An 18,900-nucleotide genomic window follows, 5' to 3' on the forward strand; every position below is an offset into this window, starting at 1 on the left:
CTAGGAAAATAATGGGCAGCTGATGTGCCCAATTTCTGCCAATTACATATCTTGCAAATCTAGGAACTTTTATCGCTAAAATTCAGTACCTGATTATTTTATATTTACTTTATATCCGATGAACCGTTTCTAAGAGAATGCATTTCGAGTATTATTTAATTATCAATTCCAGTTGAGGTGAAACATTTTCCTCCTTGTATGATATGTATATATTCAGCTTGTGACCTGTGATATTGACTGCATAAACTGCAGAGTTCCTCGCGTACAATCCCTCTCAGGCCCTCATCAACAAAATGTAGCCGTTTATTTCGAGTATGAACGTCTATTTATAGTCACTGCAACATTTTTCATTATCAGTAGTCATCAAATTGCATGTAAAAAAATGTCAAAATTAAGTTATGTTTCTGATTTTATATTTACTTTATATTCGATGAACCGTTCTTTATTGAAGAGAATGAATGATTACGAGTATTATTTAATTTTCAATTCCAGTTGAGTGAAACATTTCCCGCTTTGTATGATTTGTACAATGCAAAAAATAGTTGTTGTTTTTATAGTAATATACTGTTTTTTCCTACAGTTTAATAGTGCTCTGCTAAATAACAGAAAAAAACTGTAGAACTCTTAGATTGCGTGCAAAACGATGCGCAAAAGGTGTTTGTTTTCATACGAATTGCATAAACTGAAGAATTCTTCGTATACATCCTTTTGAGGCGCTCCTCAGCAAAGTGTATCTGTATTTATTTCGTGTACGAATGTTTATCTAGGTCACCGTAACATTTTTCATTATCATTAGTCATCAAATTGAATGTAAAAAAAATGTAAATATTAAGTTAATTATGTTTCTGATTTTATATTTGTACTGATTTTATTTTATATTTCCGCTTTGTATGATATATATATTCATCTTGTGAGTTGTGATGCATATTGACTGCATAAACTGCAGAGTCCCTCGTGTACAATCCCTTTGAGGCACTCATCAACAAAATGTAGCCGTTTATTTCGTGTATGAATGTTTATTTATAGTGATCGCAACATTTTTCATTATCATTACTTAACAAATTGCCTGTAAAAAATTGTCAATAATAAGTTAGTTATGTTTCTGATTTTATATTTATTTTATATCCAATGAACCGTTTTTATATTGAAGTGAATGAATTTCGAGCAGCATTTAATTATCAATTCCAGTTTAGTGAAACATTTTCCGCACTTCAAATTTTGTGTGAAACAATTGTCAATATTAAGTAAGTCCATTTCATAATTATGATATTTTTCTACTTACTTTGTATCCGACGAACCGTCTTTTTATTGAAGTATGAACCGTCTTATTATTTTGTTTTATTTTCTGGTTAAATGTAACATTTTCCCCTTTGTATGATATGTATATATTTATCTTGACAGGTGTGATGCATATTTACTGCATAAACTACACATTGCATTATGTACAATCCCTTAGAGGTAGTTCTAAACAGAACTTACGTAGTGCATGGTTCGAAGCAGTGGGTGGAAGTAGCGCGCTACAAGTAGCGACGCTACTGTAGTAGCTACATTTTTGAGTAGTTTGTAGTGTAGCGCACTACTTTTTAAAAGAAGTAGTGCAGTGAGTAGTTAACTACAAAAAAATGGTAGTTTGTAGCGATTTCTGGAAACTACTTTTAAATAAACTGAAAAAAAAAGAAAAAATCAAGGTTCAAACGAATTTGACTGGCGCAAATTTTACACAAGTACATCAGCGGATGCAATGAGAAATAAGACTCATAAAAATACGAGCTGACCTCAGGCATTTCATTTTGACGCCATACGTTCTATCTGTTCGCCGCCATTAGTTTACCGTCGTAATTTTCTTATTTCACCAATATTTATATTGAAAAACGCACTTATTTTCGCGAAAATGAAGATATCGGTGATTTCGCGAGTTGAAAATTTGGTGAATTTTATGTGAACAGACCGAAGATTGAAAAACAAAAATATTTTAGTGAGGCTTAAATTTTCGACAGTATTTACCAAATAAAAAGAAGCTACTGAAACTGTTATAGAAAAGTATGAAATTGAACTGTTCTGGAGGACTTACAATAAATGCGAGCATTACATGTATGAGAGTATGATAACGGACATTTTTCTTAGTGTCTTTTGATGAGCTAATTTATCAATCTTTTTTTGTTCAATCCTCTTACGGTGTGTTTGTGTATTGGGGTGTCCCCCCCCCCCCGAAAAAAAAATCGAAAGTTGATTTTTCAAGTCGCACACTCTCTTATATTTTATCCTTTTACGTCAAAAAAAAAAAAAAAAAAAAAATATATATATATATATATATATATATATATATATATAATATATATATATATATATATATATATATATATATATATATATAATTTGAACAACGGCAACAAGTGCCGATTACGTCTGAAAGAGTGAATCAGCACTTGTGTAGTGCTAGGCCAAATTAAAATAAAATGTTTTTTTAGAAACTCAAAATTTCTGTTGATAAAACGTTGCTCCTATACCCCACATGTGCACCACAAAAATATTTATTCAAATTAAAAATCATTTAGATATCTCACACGTGGCCTAACATTTGTAATTTTCTTCAAACAATTAAGTTTTTGATACATATTTTCAGATATGTAAGATTTTACGAAATTATCATGCTGAAAAATATAAACAGTAAAGTAGAAAAGTAGGTAATTAGCGTTAAACATAAATTTTTGTTTTCCTGCAATTTTTAAGTCTCCCACATAGTACTCAAAGATATGGATTTTTTCCAGGTGGAGTTAAATTTTTCATTTAAAATATATTATGTTTTTATTATTCGTTTGTAATTGTTGATCTGTAAATGTGTTCGCCAGTAATTTTTGAACTTGATATTCTATTTAAATTTTTTATGTAATTTTTTGAAAGAGAACTGAAAAAAAAAAAAAAAAAAAAAAACAATTTTTTTAAATAAAATTATAAATTTTAGGTCAAGTGTGGCATATCTAAATGTTTTTTAATTTGAATAAATGTTCTTGTGGTACATGTGGGGTGTTGGGTACAGAGACAACGTTTTATCAACAGAAATTTCGAGTTTCTAAAAAAAGTTTTTTTTTCTTTTTTTTTTCTTTTTTTTTTTTTTTGATTTGGCCTAGCATACAAGTACTGTTTTACACTTTCAGGTGCAAGTCGGCACGGGTTACCGTTGTGCAAATTATATGAGGCTTTTTTCACAATTTTTTTGACACAAGAGGAAAAATACAAGAGTGTATGCGACTTGAAAAATTGACTTTCATTTTCTGAGGGACAACCTATTGTGTATGCTTTGTATTTACTACTTATTTTTTGGAAAGTAGCGAAGTAGCAACTACATTTTAAAAGTAGTTTGTAGATGCTACATTTTGAAAAAAGTAGTTGTAGTTAACTACATTTGTAACAAAGTAGTTGTAGTTGTAGTTGTAGTTCGCAAAAAAAAAAAAAAAATGTAGTTTTTCCAACCACTGGTTCGAAGGAATCCCATTTCTAGTTTGAATGTGTGAGCTTTAAGATGAAAAGTCAACCGATAAAAGTGTAAACTCATCCTTTCCGTGTCATTGCAAATCACGACTGAATCTGTTTTAAATTTTATCAAGTTGGAGAAGGGGCTACATCCCTCTAACCCCCCACCCCTCCAACATTAATATGTCGCTAAACATAGCATATATATTTATATATTTCTCTCGGAGTACCGACTTAAATTCGAAAAGTATTGCAGTAATTAGAATCTCCGGAATTTCGGTCTAATCTTTTGTAAGTTAAACGGCGGCTGACCTCTTAAATGGCGGAGGGAGGGGCGTGGGGGATACAACCCCCCTCATCCTGGGAACAAAGTAATCTATATTTGATAGATTTAATTTGAAGGTAATAACTTCAGATAAAAATACCTCCACCTTACTTCCTCCAAGCCTTTCCGTACCGTTGCAGATGACTGTTTACTCTTTTGCAAGTTTTGACTACATAGGAGAACCCCCCCCCCCCCCCACCCTACCATATTTATAAACTATTAAACATTACCTGGTGTATGTTCAGATCTGGTGTATGTGTAAGGAGATAGAAAGTTTTATCCCTTTGCCCCACCCCTAACTCCGCAATGCCCATGTAGCATGGGCGCTGACTTGCAAAAATTATTGGGGGGGGGGGGGGCTGTGCCAATCATCACCGGGGGTTTAGGGGGTATGTAATCCCACGGAGGTGCCCCCCCTCCCAAATAAAGGTCGATTTTTGTGCCTTGAAAATGCCAATTTACATATTTTCTGATGTGTATAATTTTAAAAAACAAACAGTATGTGACATGGCATTTTCATAGTAAAACAATCCAAAAGTTGGTATACAAATTTTTCTGGTTCAACTAGATCATGTCACTTGTCTTAGTAAGCGACATTTTTTTGTTCTATTTTATGGGGAGTCATGCAGTGCCGTAGCTGGACATGGAAAAGGTAGGACGCTTGACTTGCATTGAAGGGCACTCCCAGAGACGCCGACTTAAAAAATGTCGGGAGGGGGCATGCCGCAGGAAATTTTCTAAATTTGAGATGAAAAATAGTGAGTTTTAAAGTTTTATTTAAAGCATTTCAAAGTCATATAATCAACATTAGAACCACGAAAACTCGACAAGCCCGACACATATTTTTTAGCTTTGAAAAAAGGAAAAAATAAACACAAATACACACAGTATTTTTGCAAAAAGGTAGTTTAATTTACGCATGCTTTTTAAGGCCAGTTGTTTTTTCATTAATGATATCGCCTAACATATTTAAGTGTAAACGCAGTCAATCAATGTCTAGATCATTTTTGAAAAACTTAGTTGATTTTTCAAAATGTTCTCCTCTCTTTCACCTCTGCTTAATAAAAGCAAGCACTTTTGTTCAACTGCAATGACCTGTGTGCGTCCAGTTGATGCAAATCGCCCAATAATGCAAAATTGCACCATTTTACAAGCCTCAATATATATTGCCTTGTAGTACAGTCGAGTTCCGACTTACGCGAGGGATACATTCCAAGACCCCTCGCGTAAGTCGAAATTTCGCGTTGTGGAAAAGGGTATGTGTACATTTTTTAATAAACGTACCTAATTATTTTAGACATTTGTAAACACCCCCTCAAACCGTTAAAAATCATTTCTTAACTAACTGTACATTACTATTTCTTACATAAAGAACTGAATGATTACTTGTATTTAAAACAAAAAAAAATGTTTTATTCAACATAAAATACTGCTACGATGTATAAAACCAATGATCAATGGGAAAGAAAGAAAAAATAAACCGGTATACGGTAGGCACAGTATATAGTAAGAAAAGCAAATGCATCTTTAGTTGTACTATACAGTCGATCCATTATTGACATTTGTGCACAATACACGAGCAGTTTCCATTTTCATAATTTTTTTCATTTTACTAAGACACTACTCGGTGAATTTTTACGGATTTCTTTTTCTTAACTTGTAATTGTATGTATGGAAGATTCACTCATACCTAATTCTTGTGCTACCTTCAACGCATTTTTTAGTTGAGCTTCAGCTTTTCAAGAAGCTCTAACTTTTTTTAATTGTCAGAAACTTTCTCTTTTTATCTTCATAAACTTTAGATGAAACAGCGCTCTTAGGTGTCATTATATTTCATTAATTCTCGCATTTAAAATGAAAAGAAAAATTCCACTCTCAGCGATGCTGAAAGGATGAAGATCCATTCATGGAAAAAACATTTTTTTAGTACCCAATAATAAAGCCGATACGAACACACCACGATTCCCTTCCGAGAATTTTCGTGTTGCGGGTGAGGAATTCGCGTTAGGTCTGAATACAGGAGAAAAAATCACGTTATAGCCATATCGCGTAAGTAGCGGGAGTCAACTGTATTCCTTTGGGATTTTGAAAGTGTGCGGTGAGCTGCCTTCGTTGTTTTCATGTTTCTTTGGTATACGTCGATTCCGAGGAAGGGAAGGATCATCATTTTGTGAAGGTTTTCTTTTAAACACAATTCCCAAAAGTGTTCAAAACTATCACGCCTCCCATATAATATATCAAACTGTCATCTATTTTTTCCCAGATCAGCAACACTTAGGTGAGTGCGAAGCAGCGCTGCCCACCGGCAACAGACTTGACCCGTAAGTTCGCGCACTGGGACAAATGTTTACAGTGCTCGCAGCACTGTAACACTATTATTATTCACACCACTCGTTTTCAGTTAACCTGCTTACACAACCGTAATAATTATTTGTTTTAACTCATTACTGAATGTATTTTACAAGGTAAACTATCTTCAAACAAGAAAAATAAAAGATAAATTTATGAGTTTTGAAAACATAATGTAACTAATAATTTTCTTGATTTATTGGGAGGGGGGCTCGGGCCCCCTCAGGTTCCAGGGAGTAGGCGCCACTGTCATGTAGATATAGTAAGTGAATAAGAATACCATCCACGAAAATCTGCACTGGATTTGAAATGTAAAAACTGAAATTTACAGTTATGTGCTGAGTAGGTATTTATTACGGAAATACTGAACAAAAAGGAGTCATAAATGTTAAATATTTAGAAGAAATTAAGTTAGTGATCAATTTGCATGAGGAAAAATCAAAAAGAAAAAGAAAAGGGGGACAAGATTAAATTTAACCGTATCAAATCCTTTTCCAAACCATTATTGAAAGGAGATTACTCATTTTCTTGAAAAATAGTCACAACCCTAAAACTTTCAAGGAAAGCTTCTTGAATTTGGTCTGCACATTTTTTCACCTTTCGTTTTTCTCTTTTATCGCCCATATACGATGTTTGTGTTTGTGTAAATCATATACTATTTCTTATTGAGATATTAAGTCAAGAATGTTTAGGAAAACTATGATGAAAAGTTGAAATTTCAGAAATTATTCTGAGTGTCGATCGAACAACAGATATTTGATGGAGCCTGCTTTTTCCAGAGAAGAAATCCTCTTTATTAAGTGACTAAACCGAAGCAGTCGTTAATAAACCGGTAACTTCAAATCAAACTATACAATTACAGCAAACGTGACAGATTTAGGTAAGTTAAAAATTTTTGCTCACACATAGTCGAATACACTATGATTTTTCATTTATCTCATAAATAAAAATAAAAAAACATATATAAATGTTTTTCGTTTCAAAATAGCCAAAAAATCGCTTTTATTATTATTATTTTTTATTTTTTTCATTTTATTAGAGAATGGCATTCACAACAAAATACAGACCGACAAAATTAAAAATTGCGAAATGCCTCAGTGACAAGCTGAAATTAGCAAAAGGAACGCATTCAACCACTTCTCGATGGGGGGTCGATTCCCTGGGCCCTCGGGAAACATCGTTATCAGACTTTGAAGAAAGGAGGAACTCGCAAGTGGCTCGCGTTGGGAAAAAGGGGAGAAAGCTAAAGTGATTTATGGTAGAGTTAATTAGGAAAAGTGCCAGACACTGGTATTTTTCAGATTTCTTACTTCAGCGACATCTGCATGAGGAAGTTGGAACTAAATGTCCGTAGATTGAACAAGTTTTTAAAACATCCACACTTTAAAATATAAAAATTGATTAAAATGAACTTTAAAAATTATCATTACGACCCTCAAAGTCTTATGAATCATCGATAACTGTTTTTTTCCCTAATAGTATTACAGGATTTGTAGTAGGAAGCAAAGTTGCTCAGTTTTTAGTGCGTGTATGGTTGCTATTCTGAAACCGTCGCCAAGCGAGATTTTCATTTAAAATTAATTTAAATTATAAAAACGCAAAATTTTTCTACAATATTATCTCAATCCATTCTAGACTGAAAATCATGTCGTATGCAACAAAGATCGGGAGGCTATTTGCTGTTGCTTTTGATTACGGGAGTAGATTGATTTTCCCTTGGCGCCAATCTCTTGGGACAACAGCCTTAAGAGGTTTTCCACCTCCATCTCAGTCACTTCATAAGCCGAGCTGATGAATGCTAATAAGCACGAAACTGCAGTCCTTGGCTGGAATTGACTGCGTTGGCGGTGTATTTCATCTACTTGTCCTGTTTCTATAATTTTTGTCACTGATACATTAGGTAAATAAATTACATGATTTGTAACTTTTTTTAAAATTACAAATAATGTAATTTATTAACACTGTTAAAAAAAAACAAAATATGCGTTGATCTTTTGATTTTAAAGTTGTGTAATGTGCACCAGACTTGTGATTCATTTATAGATACTGCAAAATTCCTTTCTATGTTTGAGAATGCGTGATTTTAATTTTACTTTTTTATTTATTGTAGATAGCTATGATTATGAGGAAATTAATTTACACAAGTTTATTCTTGATTATATGTAATTAATGATGTTCGAACTATGACAGTAAATTATTTCTTTGATTATTTATACCAAGGCTTATTTATGTATTGTATTTTTATAACAGTTAAAGATTTTCAAACAATATTCTCCATAAGAAATCTCTATAATCTCTCTTTCATTTCATATGAGGAAATGAAATTACAAGATTTTACTCTTAATTATTTATTTTGGCAAATAGCTAACGATGAATGAATCTCTTTTTTGCGTTAAATGTATGCAAAACTTAATTTGATTTTGATAGTCGAGTAAAATGCGGACATTCAACAAATATTAGAGTTTATTGTTACATGCATAAAACTCGTAAGCATTTGTAAATTACAACTGCATCCTTGAATAGAAAAATAGAAACAAAAACAAATACTTATAAACTTGAAGACGTTCATGTCAGCACTAACTGAATATCTTAAGTCCAGTTGCACAAAATTCCAATTCTTCTCATTAGTAATATTTTCTTTAAGACCCCTGGGGCCCAGGAAATATCCTTCAATTACTTGCATAGTAACTTTCCTTCAATGTTGCAACATTGTTGACTGGAGACACATTTCTCGGTCCACGCGGAACACAACCGCGAACCGCCATCTCAATCGGGCAAAACCATAGACTAATAATAAGAGTAGACCGAGCTTTCCCAGACTTGCTGATGAAAAAATTGGTTCATGGATACATCATGTGACTGGTGGGAGGCTTGGCGAAAACTTTGGCAGCATGGTTGCTAGATGACAACATTATCTGTAGTTTGGCACTCGATATGTATTTTAAGACGCAATGTGATTTCATTATAAATTTTTTTCCAGGTGCAGAGACTGAACTGTTTTTCTTTTAGTTATGCATTATTTTGACATTAGTAATTAGTTTTTGATCACAGTTTTCAGTAGCTTTTATTTCATTCGGAACTGCTAGCGTTGGCGTAAACGTAATGGCGTAAACTTTTGCGTTAACGCAAAAATGTACTAATCGGTATCTTAAATTGATATTGTAGGTAAAAATCTTACCATTTGCCGATTCTTTTTGGGCGCTTGCATCTTAAATTGAATAAAGAAAATGCACAATACTATCTAAACGAAAAACTCACTATATTAACAAAATATTTACAACTTAGAATAACAAATTTACAAATCAGACTCCATAAAATTTCATTCTTCCGTATTCCATCAATTCCATTTATTTTATTTCTCGCTCGCGTTGATCGTCTGGCTACGCTCAACGCCCGCTGTTGCTAGGATATCCACCAGTCACATGGTTTGGTTTATGAGCAGCAAAAGGGTTGCCATAGCTCGGTCTATTCTTATTATTAGTCTATGGGCAAAACAGTAAAAAACCTCCGCCCGAGCCTCCTTTATTTCAGTTTAAATCAGGGTACGAGTTGCGTCACACTAAATATTTGCATACTAAATATAAAGAAGTATTGCATTAGTGAATTAAATAAAGGCGTGCGGCTAGAAAAGATGTATATAGTTAAATTCTGTTTCTCGAATTACCCAGCCGCAATCAGACCACCGGGGATAAATTTAAAATTGAAATAAACTGGATTTTTTTTTTCTCGTGCGCTGGAGGGACAAGAACCAAATATCCGCTAACAATTTAATTAATTACGAAGAAATTAGGTACCTACAAATATGAATATTAAACATTCCTTAAGAATGAATTGATAAAATTTTCATGATTTTCTTAAAATAAAATTGTTTCTTAAAAATAGTATTTAAATCAAACAAACACGATTTAAACCAAAAGAAAAACTGGTTTAAACTATTAAAAAACGGCTATTTTACCAACCCTGGAAGCCCCAAGATGGCGGACGTGTCGCTATGTTAGCTGTGATCAAAGAATTCAGTTTGAGGAATATTTAGCTCTTCCGATTCTGAATTTTGCTGATAGTTAATAGGTTATTGGTTAAGTTACAGTAAGGCCTCTATATATACGAGCCGACGCATCAGCTTAAGATCAGCCATTTTGGATCGGAGCGCGTGTTTGAGTGGTTGTCTTTCTGGCGAGTTATCGCGTTTGGTGATTGTTCACTGCGAGCAATTATTAACTGCACGTGAATTGTTTTTTAAATAAAATATTATTTTCGGCAAATTTGACAAAATCGGAAACTTTGCTATGGTAACCCTAACAGTGCAACAATGGAAAATCCGATCCAAAATGGCCTATCTATATAGCGCAGCGGTTCCCAACCGATGGGCCGCGGCCCACTAGTATGCCGTGAACAGCGTGTTACTGGGCCGTGGACACTGGTCGAGGATTTGAACCAAAATAAATCTCGGGATCTTAATTTCCTTTTTTTGCGAAAATTCACTTATTAGATGTACCATCACTGAAAAGCTCTCCCTAGCTCATAGCCAATTAGGAACTTTAAGATTAAAGTTTTTCATATTTTTTAGGAATTTTCCCCTGATATTGAAGATGAAATTCTATAAACCAAAACCATCTTTAAAGAAAAGTACCTAAGAAACTTTATCTTCCAGCTTCAAGTTAAAAATGCTCCTCCTTTGTTGAACGGGCATGATCAGTTTTCTTACAGCTATGTCAGCTAAATGAATGCAATAAAATTGTTTTCTTTCTTAAAATTATTTTGAAAATGGTTCTTGTACATGTCAGTGGTACAGCATGAGGGTATAGGGGGGGGGGGGGGAGGATTAACATCTCCACAGCTCTTGTTTTTAGCACACTTTCAATCCTAATAGGGAATATTATTCACTCTTAAAAGGATAGTAATGAACAGATGCCCCCCCCCCCCTCCTCCAGAAAGTAAATTGTGGCTGTGCAAGTAATATATAGTATTTAGCGGGCCTCAATGGTGTTTTCTACAAAATTGGCGGCCGCACAACTAAAAAGGTTGGGAACCGCTGATATAGCGGCTCTAGGTTACAGTGTAGGAGACTCGTCGTCGTTTCTCATCTTTTTATTGTATTTCGTAACTTAGAAATAAAATCTGAGCTACAAGCTCATCCTACGCTTTGCAGCCGTTCACCCTTCAGCGTCCAAGTTCATGCACCTAATAGGCTTCCAAGAGGAATATTTGTTCACGAAATCTACTCATTATTTTTTTTTATCCCTCTCTTTTGCTATCGTAAATTATCGTCATCTTATTCATTACATTTCCTTTTTTTTTTCTTTCAGGGAAAGAAAAGGCATTTTTAAAACAAGGACACGAAATATTAACTGAAAAGTTCGGAAATATTTTGAAAGATTCAAAGTTCTTTGACGTCACCTTGAAAGTTGGGGATGAAACGATTCCGGCTCACAAAGCAATTCTTGCGGGTCGTTCCTCGGTGTTCGAAGGAATGTTTGAAAGTAATATGAAAGAAAGTCGGGAAAATGTGGTGGAAATTGCGGAAATGACGCCAGCAATCGTCAAGGAAATGTTGCAATACATATACACTGGAACTATTGAAAATTTGTCAGTGGATGCAGCAGTAGATCTTTACGTAGCTTCAGACAGATACGACTTACAAGAGCTAAAGGGATGGTGCAAAGAATTCATCCTGGAACACATCTCATCAGATGACGTATGCAGAGTAGCGGTGATTGCAGATTTACACTCTGATGAAGAGCTTGCTAAAGCTTCAAGGCGCATTTTCAAAGACAACCCGAAGACGATAGTGGAATCTGAGACCTGGAGAGATTTCAAGAAGGAGAATCCCTCTTTGCACGCTGACTTATTGGAAAGCGCTTTGATAAATGACTATTAGGTTAAAAGCTTAATTTTCCCCTTGCCATGTAGGTATGGAACTTTTTTCTTTTTTTCCGCCAGGCCATGACTTTTTCGACTGAATTTTCCAGGAATCTTCCGATTCTGCTGTTTTTCATCCTCGCATTGAAATATACTATGTCTTTGTGTGTATGTGAATTATTTTTACTGTGCGATTCAAAATGTAACGTGCTTTTTTGGAAAACTTTTTACAGATTCAAACAGCTGTGCATTCCATAAAGTTTATAACTATTCATCGACTATTGTCTATTTATACGTTTCAAAATGATTTTATTTCTCTTTTAAAAGAAATGATAGAAATATTTTCCCAAAAACTTGAACCACGCTGGCACAACAATAGTAATATCGGGTATTAAGCGTTTTTGAGACGAATTCGAATGAAAAATAGAAAAATGCTCACATTTGTAATTACGAGACACACAGAAAATCAAAATACCATTCGTAACTTTGAAATTGCACAAAAAATAAATTTGTTTTTAGAACAAAATAAACAACCAGCAAATTTTTCATTTTCAACATCTGTTTCTGGTTAATCTTTCAAGAAGCTTGTTTGCTTGTGTGAGTTGAAGTTTGTAGTTTAACTATTTGTAGACGAATATTTGATTTATTTGGATGAAAATGTTGCAAACTTATCTTTACTAATAATAAGCAGAAAGTCTCTCTGTCAGGACCTCTGTAACGCGCCTAGCGCCTAGACCGTTCGGCCGATTTTCATGAAATTTGGCACAAAGTTAGTTTGTAGCATGGGGTGTGCACCTCGAAGCGATTTTTCGAAAATTCGATGTGGTTCTTTTTCTATTCCAATTTTAAGAACAAAATTATCATAAGACGGACGAGTAAATTACGAAATTATCATAACGTGGAACCGTAACATGGGCTGAAGCCAATTGGCGAGATACGAAATTATCATAACGTGGAACCGTAGCATATGCTAAAGCCAATTGGCGAGATACGAAATTATCATAACGTGGAACCGTAACATGGACACAAGGCAATTGGCGAGATACGAAATTATCGTATCGTGGAAGCGTAATATGGGCACAAGCCAATTGGCGAGATACGAAATTATCATAAGGTGGAACCGTAACATGGGTACAAGCCAATTGGCGAGAAAATTCACCATACATTATTCGTAAATATACAGGCGAACGAAAAACCTTTTAATTTTTCTACTACGGGCAAAGCCGTGCGGGTACCACTAGTATTGACATATTTCTTAAATGATTTAAAACTAATTTTATGGTGCAAATTTTTTTTCATCATTTTTTTTTTTTTTGTTCCTCTATGAAATTGAAATCATGCTTAACAAGTTCAACTTTTACAACCCATGCCTGCCGATGAATGAGTACGATTTGGTATCCCTAGTAGCTTTTTCCTCTGAAAATTTAATTGCACTTGGTACTCATTTTAAAGGGTATACTGCTGTGTGCAGGTAAAGGGCAGTAACTGCATTTTTTTAATTTTTTTTTTTGAGCAATCGCGATTGCTTATTGCTTTCATTTGACTGTTTTGAGGTCCTGTGATTTTATTTTCCCGCCAGCACCCTCCGCAGCATCACCGTCGACCGGGTCCTCACGATGCTGCTCCTCTAGCGAAAGCCGTCTCCAGGTTGACCACGTGCGACCAAACGACGGGAAATGATTCTGGTTGACACAGGAACATTCAGGATATCTTGCACCTGCTGCAGAATCGAGGAACAAGTGACTTGTGGGTCTGCTACAGTTTGTCGGTGGATGCGTCGATTCACGCGTTCTGACGTCACTCTGGCTGCCCTGCACCCCTAAATCTTGCCACATTTCTTTGTTTCAACCATCTTCGGCACAGCCGATTCACCGTGCTCGCATCCATATGGGTATCAGCTGCGATTTGACGTACGATCCAACCTCCCCTTCTCAGTCCGATCACCATACCCCTCGTAAAATCGTCTATCTGTGTTACACGTATCCTCCAAGACAAAAACAAAATTTCTTCGATAATTCTCCAGTCAGAAATAACGACAGGAATATTGCCCATTCTGCAAGTTCTTTCCCTTATATCTAAACTCACGTGCGTCGGAGAACTGCGCATTTCACATCAGTGAACATTTTACACAACTCAGTGATGTACGTCTACTCTAAAATTTGCATAAATTTCTGAACACTCTTTCTTGGTGTGGCATTTTCAATGTCGAGCAGTGTACATATTCGACGCATAATAAACCGAAGCCAGTTCAAGAACAATGTGTGAGGAAGACCGACCTGTGGCGTACTACCGATAACCGTCCGGTTTGCTTCCATTGTGGTCGTCCGGGACACGTAGTCTGTTAATGTCGATATCGAAAATCCCTTCTTGATGCCTCTCGCAGCAGGTATACCCGTGACGCTCCCTCGTATCCTACATAATATCGTACTGACGATGAGATTAGCCGACCAGATGATAACCTCTTCGCCGAGTTCGAGGCGAGGACGATCGCCGACCCCTCGCTATAGATCACCGTACCGAAGATCCAGTCGATCTGTCGAAACGAGGAAAACTAAGTAGTGCGACCTTCCTAGAGGGTATCCCTAAAAATTCTCCCGATGCCACAATGCATGAAAATCTTATTGATGTTGCTGTCGACAATCAACTGGTACGAGCGCTTGTAGACTCTGGAGCTTCTTTTTCGGTTATCTCAGAAGAGTTTCGACGTCATGTGGGAAAAGTTATGTTTCGCCGACCACAGAACATTCTTTTAAAAGTGGCTAATGGTAGCTACGTCAGTCTGGTGGGAATCTGTGTCCTTCGGATTACAATCAATAACTGTACAAAGCCGTTTGAGTTTACTCTGTTATGCCAAAATGTAGCCATAGTGTCATCCTTGGTTGGGATTTCTTAAAAGCATCTCATGCCATCATAGACTGTGGAGAAAAAAAAGTTATGTTTGAGGAAATATTAATTGAGGAAACCCCGCGAGCACAATGCGGTGTTTATGCAATGAGAGGTTATTGGATTCCTCCTCATTCAATAACGAAGATACAAGTACCTGCTCCAACAGTAGCCAGCAAAGACGCAGATGTTCTCATAGACGTGAATAAGTTTCTGTCAATGAATCAAGAAGTTGTAATTTCGCGTACCGTCACGAACATGTTAGATTAAAAGTGTGATGCATGGGCCGCTAATGGGCAACGTAAAGCTCGGCGCATAATGAAAGGCATGTGTATAGGCTACGCCAAATTAATTGATAGTACCGAAGTTCTTCTTGAAGTATCTTCTATTGAAGATATCAATGAAGAAAGTACGACACCAGTGGATTACAGAGCCGGATGCTAGCACAAAATCTTAGTGATGAGCAACAGACGAAACTGCGCGAGCTGCGCTGCAGAAATTTTCTGTTGCTTTTAATGAAAACGTAGACGCTAATCGAAGCCGTAACCAGGTTAAACATAAAATTTACACCCCGGTGACCATCTTCCCGTAAAGCAGAGACCATACAAGGTATCACCATTTGAGAGGAGAATAATCCATGACGAAGTAAGAAAGATGCTTCAAAAGGGCGTAATCCAGCCATCTGAAAGCTCGTGGTCCTCGCCCGTCGTTCTAGTGCGAAAGAAAGATGGTAGTTGGCGATTTTACGAGGACCATCGCCGTTTAAACAAGGTTAAAAAGAAAGACGTCTATCCCTTACCTAGGGTTGATGACACGCTGGATTGCTTTAAAGAGGCGCAGTTTTTCTCTTGCATGGACCTGTTTCCCGGCTACTGGCAAATTCGAAGTTGACGAAAAAGACTGAAAAAATAGCTTTTATCATCAGCGAAGGTAATTTCTGTCCCTGAATCCAATAAAGCCTTCGCATGCTTCCCATTCACACTGTCAGGCACCCTTTTTGATTTGCAAAATCGATTTTCCCCTTTTACGAATAGGCATTCCCAACGAAACCACCAGTGCCCGACTACCACTTCCTCATCCACAGATCCTTCTGCTGTGTTAACCTGATTAACATTTCACCTTGGTTTAGATTCCGAGGTTACAGTTTTCCTCTGTGAATTTCCCTTTGGACAGTTTCTCTTCAGGTGAAATCTTGAACCACAAGTATAGCATTCCAAATTATTTGGTTTGCTCCTACTCCGCTCAAACTGAGGCGCCGCGGTTTTAACTGACGCAAAGTTTTTCTTTTCCATGGCCTTTTCGTCCCGAGGCTTTCCGTTTGAAAATTCGCCCCCCCCCCCCCGTCCTCTTTGAATCCCATATGATTTTCCCTTAGCGGAAAAAAAACACATCGCATTCATGACCAAGCTTTTCTGGCTTAGACCACCCGCTTTCTTGCGTACCCCTATGTGCACCGTCGTTTCTTCATCCAGCCCTTGGTATATTTCGTCGGCTATAATCAACTGGTTCAGAGTTTTGAAATCTTTTACTTCCTTTAATTGCAAGTAATACTGCCACGACCTTAGACCATTGATAGATAGACGAGCCCTCCCATTCATTCTCTACTGTATGCGCTTAAGCAGGAGTAAGGGCGACAGGTCTTATCTCCGGGGGAAAACATTAAATAATTTCGCCGCCATGTACCACGTGGTTAAGTCATTCGATTTCGGCGTGAAATACTAACTCTATTTCCCAATGAGCGCAACTTTTAGAGCCATTTTTAAATCGGCATAACTCAACAACTTACTGTAAAATTGGGGGAAAAAAACACTCATCCATGAATCAGTAAACTATGCGCTTGCGGGTGACAGAAAAAAAATGTACCAAAACATTTCAGGCAAAAGGTAAAATATTAAAATCAACGACCGTTCAAATCCCTTCGAGAATTAGCATAGCTCTGGCGAAACGTCTTCCGTAAAAGGTCGCAGTCACGTGGTCTCTACCGCGAAGATTCCTGCTTCGACAACCACTCCCACTTGCCGTATCTATGTCTCAATGATCTAAGGCCACGACGTCAGTCGGGTTGAAAATTGACCAAAAGTCTCCCCATCACTCCGTCTGGCCTTTCTAAAATTCTCTGAGCATACCTGCGGGGACGATTCATACTCTAAGAACTATTTTTTCAACTCGGCATAATCATCATATTTGTCGTCAATTAAATAGGTTAAAAGAGTGGCTGCCTTTTCTCCGAGAAGGTTTATAAGCACTTGAGCTTTGTGTTCTGACCCTAATACCTTTTTGCTTACGAATGCTCTTTGCAGACTATGGAAAAAATGGTTCCACCCGTCCGCTTGGTTCGGGACCCTAAAAGTTAGGACTTGAACTGCTCTAACTATCTCTTCCAAAGTCCTCTCTCTCTGGCAGTTTTCTCCACTATCAGAATTCCTACGTTCCCTCAAAACACCCTGCTGATTGATTCTCGCCAATTCGATGCGGTCTTCACGTTCTCGTTTTTCACGTTCACGTTCCCGCGACCTTGTAGTCTAGGACGGATGCAAGGGAGGGGCGATCGCTTCTCCCTTGAGAGACCCTGCACCGGTAATTTTTCCGAATTGAGGTCTTAAAATGCAAATGTATGCCCTTTTTAATGACGTTAAGAAAGGAAATACGATTTGAATCAACCTTAAGCAAAGTTTTGGGAATTCAAGTTTCAAAAAGACAATTTTAAACCAAATTTGCCGATGTTTGAAAAAGAAATTTGGTAGCCTTCCAAGGGTATTTTGCAAAAGTTAACTCTTAAAGCGCATTTTAGACGATTTTTGACGATGTTAGGAGGAGGAAAGCTCGAAACTTTTTCCAGAAATTATTACGAAATTGAAGTTCTAAAACACAGTTTTGGAGTACCTCTTTCAATAATAAAGGAAAGGAATAATTTCGAGACTTCTTTGGCTAAATCTTTATATTTCAGTTGTTTTAGATAACTGTGCCCCCCCCCTCCCTCTTCGAAAAATGTATAAATCAGATACGTAATAAGAGGTCAGTTAAAAAATCAACCGCTCCCTCCTTGAAAACTTTCTGGATCCGCCCTTGCTGATAGCTCGCTTGTGTTTAGAATAAACCAGCTTTCATCTCTACAGTGTAGTGTGTACTCAATCTACGTGACAATATTACCCCGTTTTATTTCTGGGTCCGACTTTGAAGTCAGTCAGTAGCATCGAATTGTCTTTCTATGGTCTAATTTATATTACATTGTAGTTGTGCTCAATTTATGCACCTGACTGAAACGTGTGAACCCAAAAATTACTGAAAAAATGAAAATTTATGAAATTAAATATCTGCTCTATTTATAGCTTTATTATTTTTCTTTCCAAACTCGTGCAAACTTTTGCTGCAGATTGCCAAAATAGGCAGTATTATAGGAAAACTTGGAAGTACGAATGAGAGCAGAATCTTTAAAAACATTCACTTACAAAAAAGGAAAGAAGAGGGGGATGTGTCTTTGTGAGGCTTGAAGAAAGGTATTAAAAGAAATAATAAAAATATATACATATAAGTTAATGAATAATGGAATACAAAACTTGCTCGAGCCTTTCCATAGTAAATGTTCTTCTTCTAATATCACTTTTAACGCAAAAAATAAGACAATGACGGTTTGTTGAAAAACTTTAATGTCCCAAACAAGGACAACTGAATCATGAAAGTGTTAAGTTCCGACTGCTGGTAAATTTTTATGGTTAGTTTCAATGAAAAAAGAACGCTTTCACATTTTGTCATGTTTGTTCACCTATTTTGATACTCAGGACCGCCAATAACCAGTAAAGTTGACAATTTCGAGTTTTGGCCAGCTTTTTGGCTCAAATACCCGTCTGTGCGCCGCTCAAAGTGTGACATTATTTGTAGACACATCCCCTATGGTGTTATGAGTTCATTTGTACATTGTTCAAGGTCGACAAAAATCATTTTTGCCTCATATTACGTTATACTAATGAACAACCTGCCATTATTCATTGAATAATTGCCTTGTGATTTCATTT

General features: G+C 36.4%; 1 protein-coding gene across 1 annotated transcript; it reads left to right on the plus strand.

The window, feature by feature from the left end:
• Nucleotides 1-1,652: 1,652 nt before the first annotated feature.
• LOC129232758 (speckle-type POZ protein B-like) lies at nt 1,653-12,023 on the plus strand (the record flags this gene model as incomplete). The annotated part of the gene is made up of 2 exons (XM_054866862.1): nt 1,653-1,694; nt 11,457-12,023. Coding segments are annotated over 2 exons (609 nt in total), but the record flags the coding sequence as incomplete, so codon positions are not given.
• Nucleotides 12,024-18,900: the final 6,877 nt, after the last annotated feature.

The sequence above is a fragment of the Uloborus diversus genome, unplaced genomic scaffold (genome assembly GCF_026930045.1).
Source record: "Uloborus diversus isolate 005 unplaced genomic scaffold, Udiv.v.3.1 scaffold_1368, whole genome shotgun sequence".
NCBI lineage: Eukaryota > Metazoa > Arthropoda > Arachnida > Araneae > Uloboridae > Uloborus > Uloborus diversus.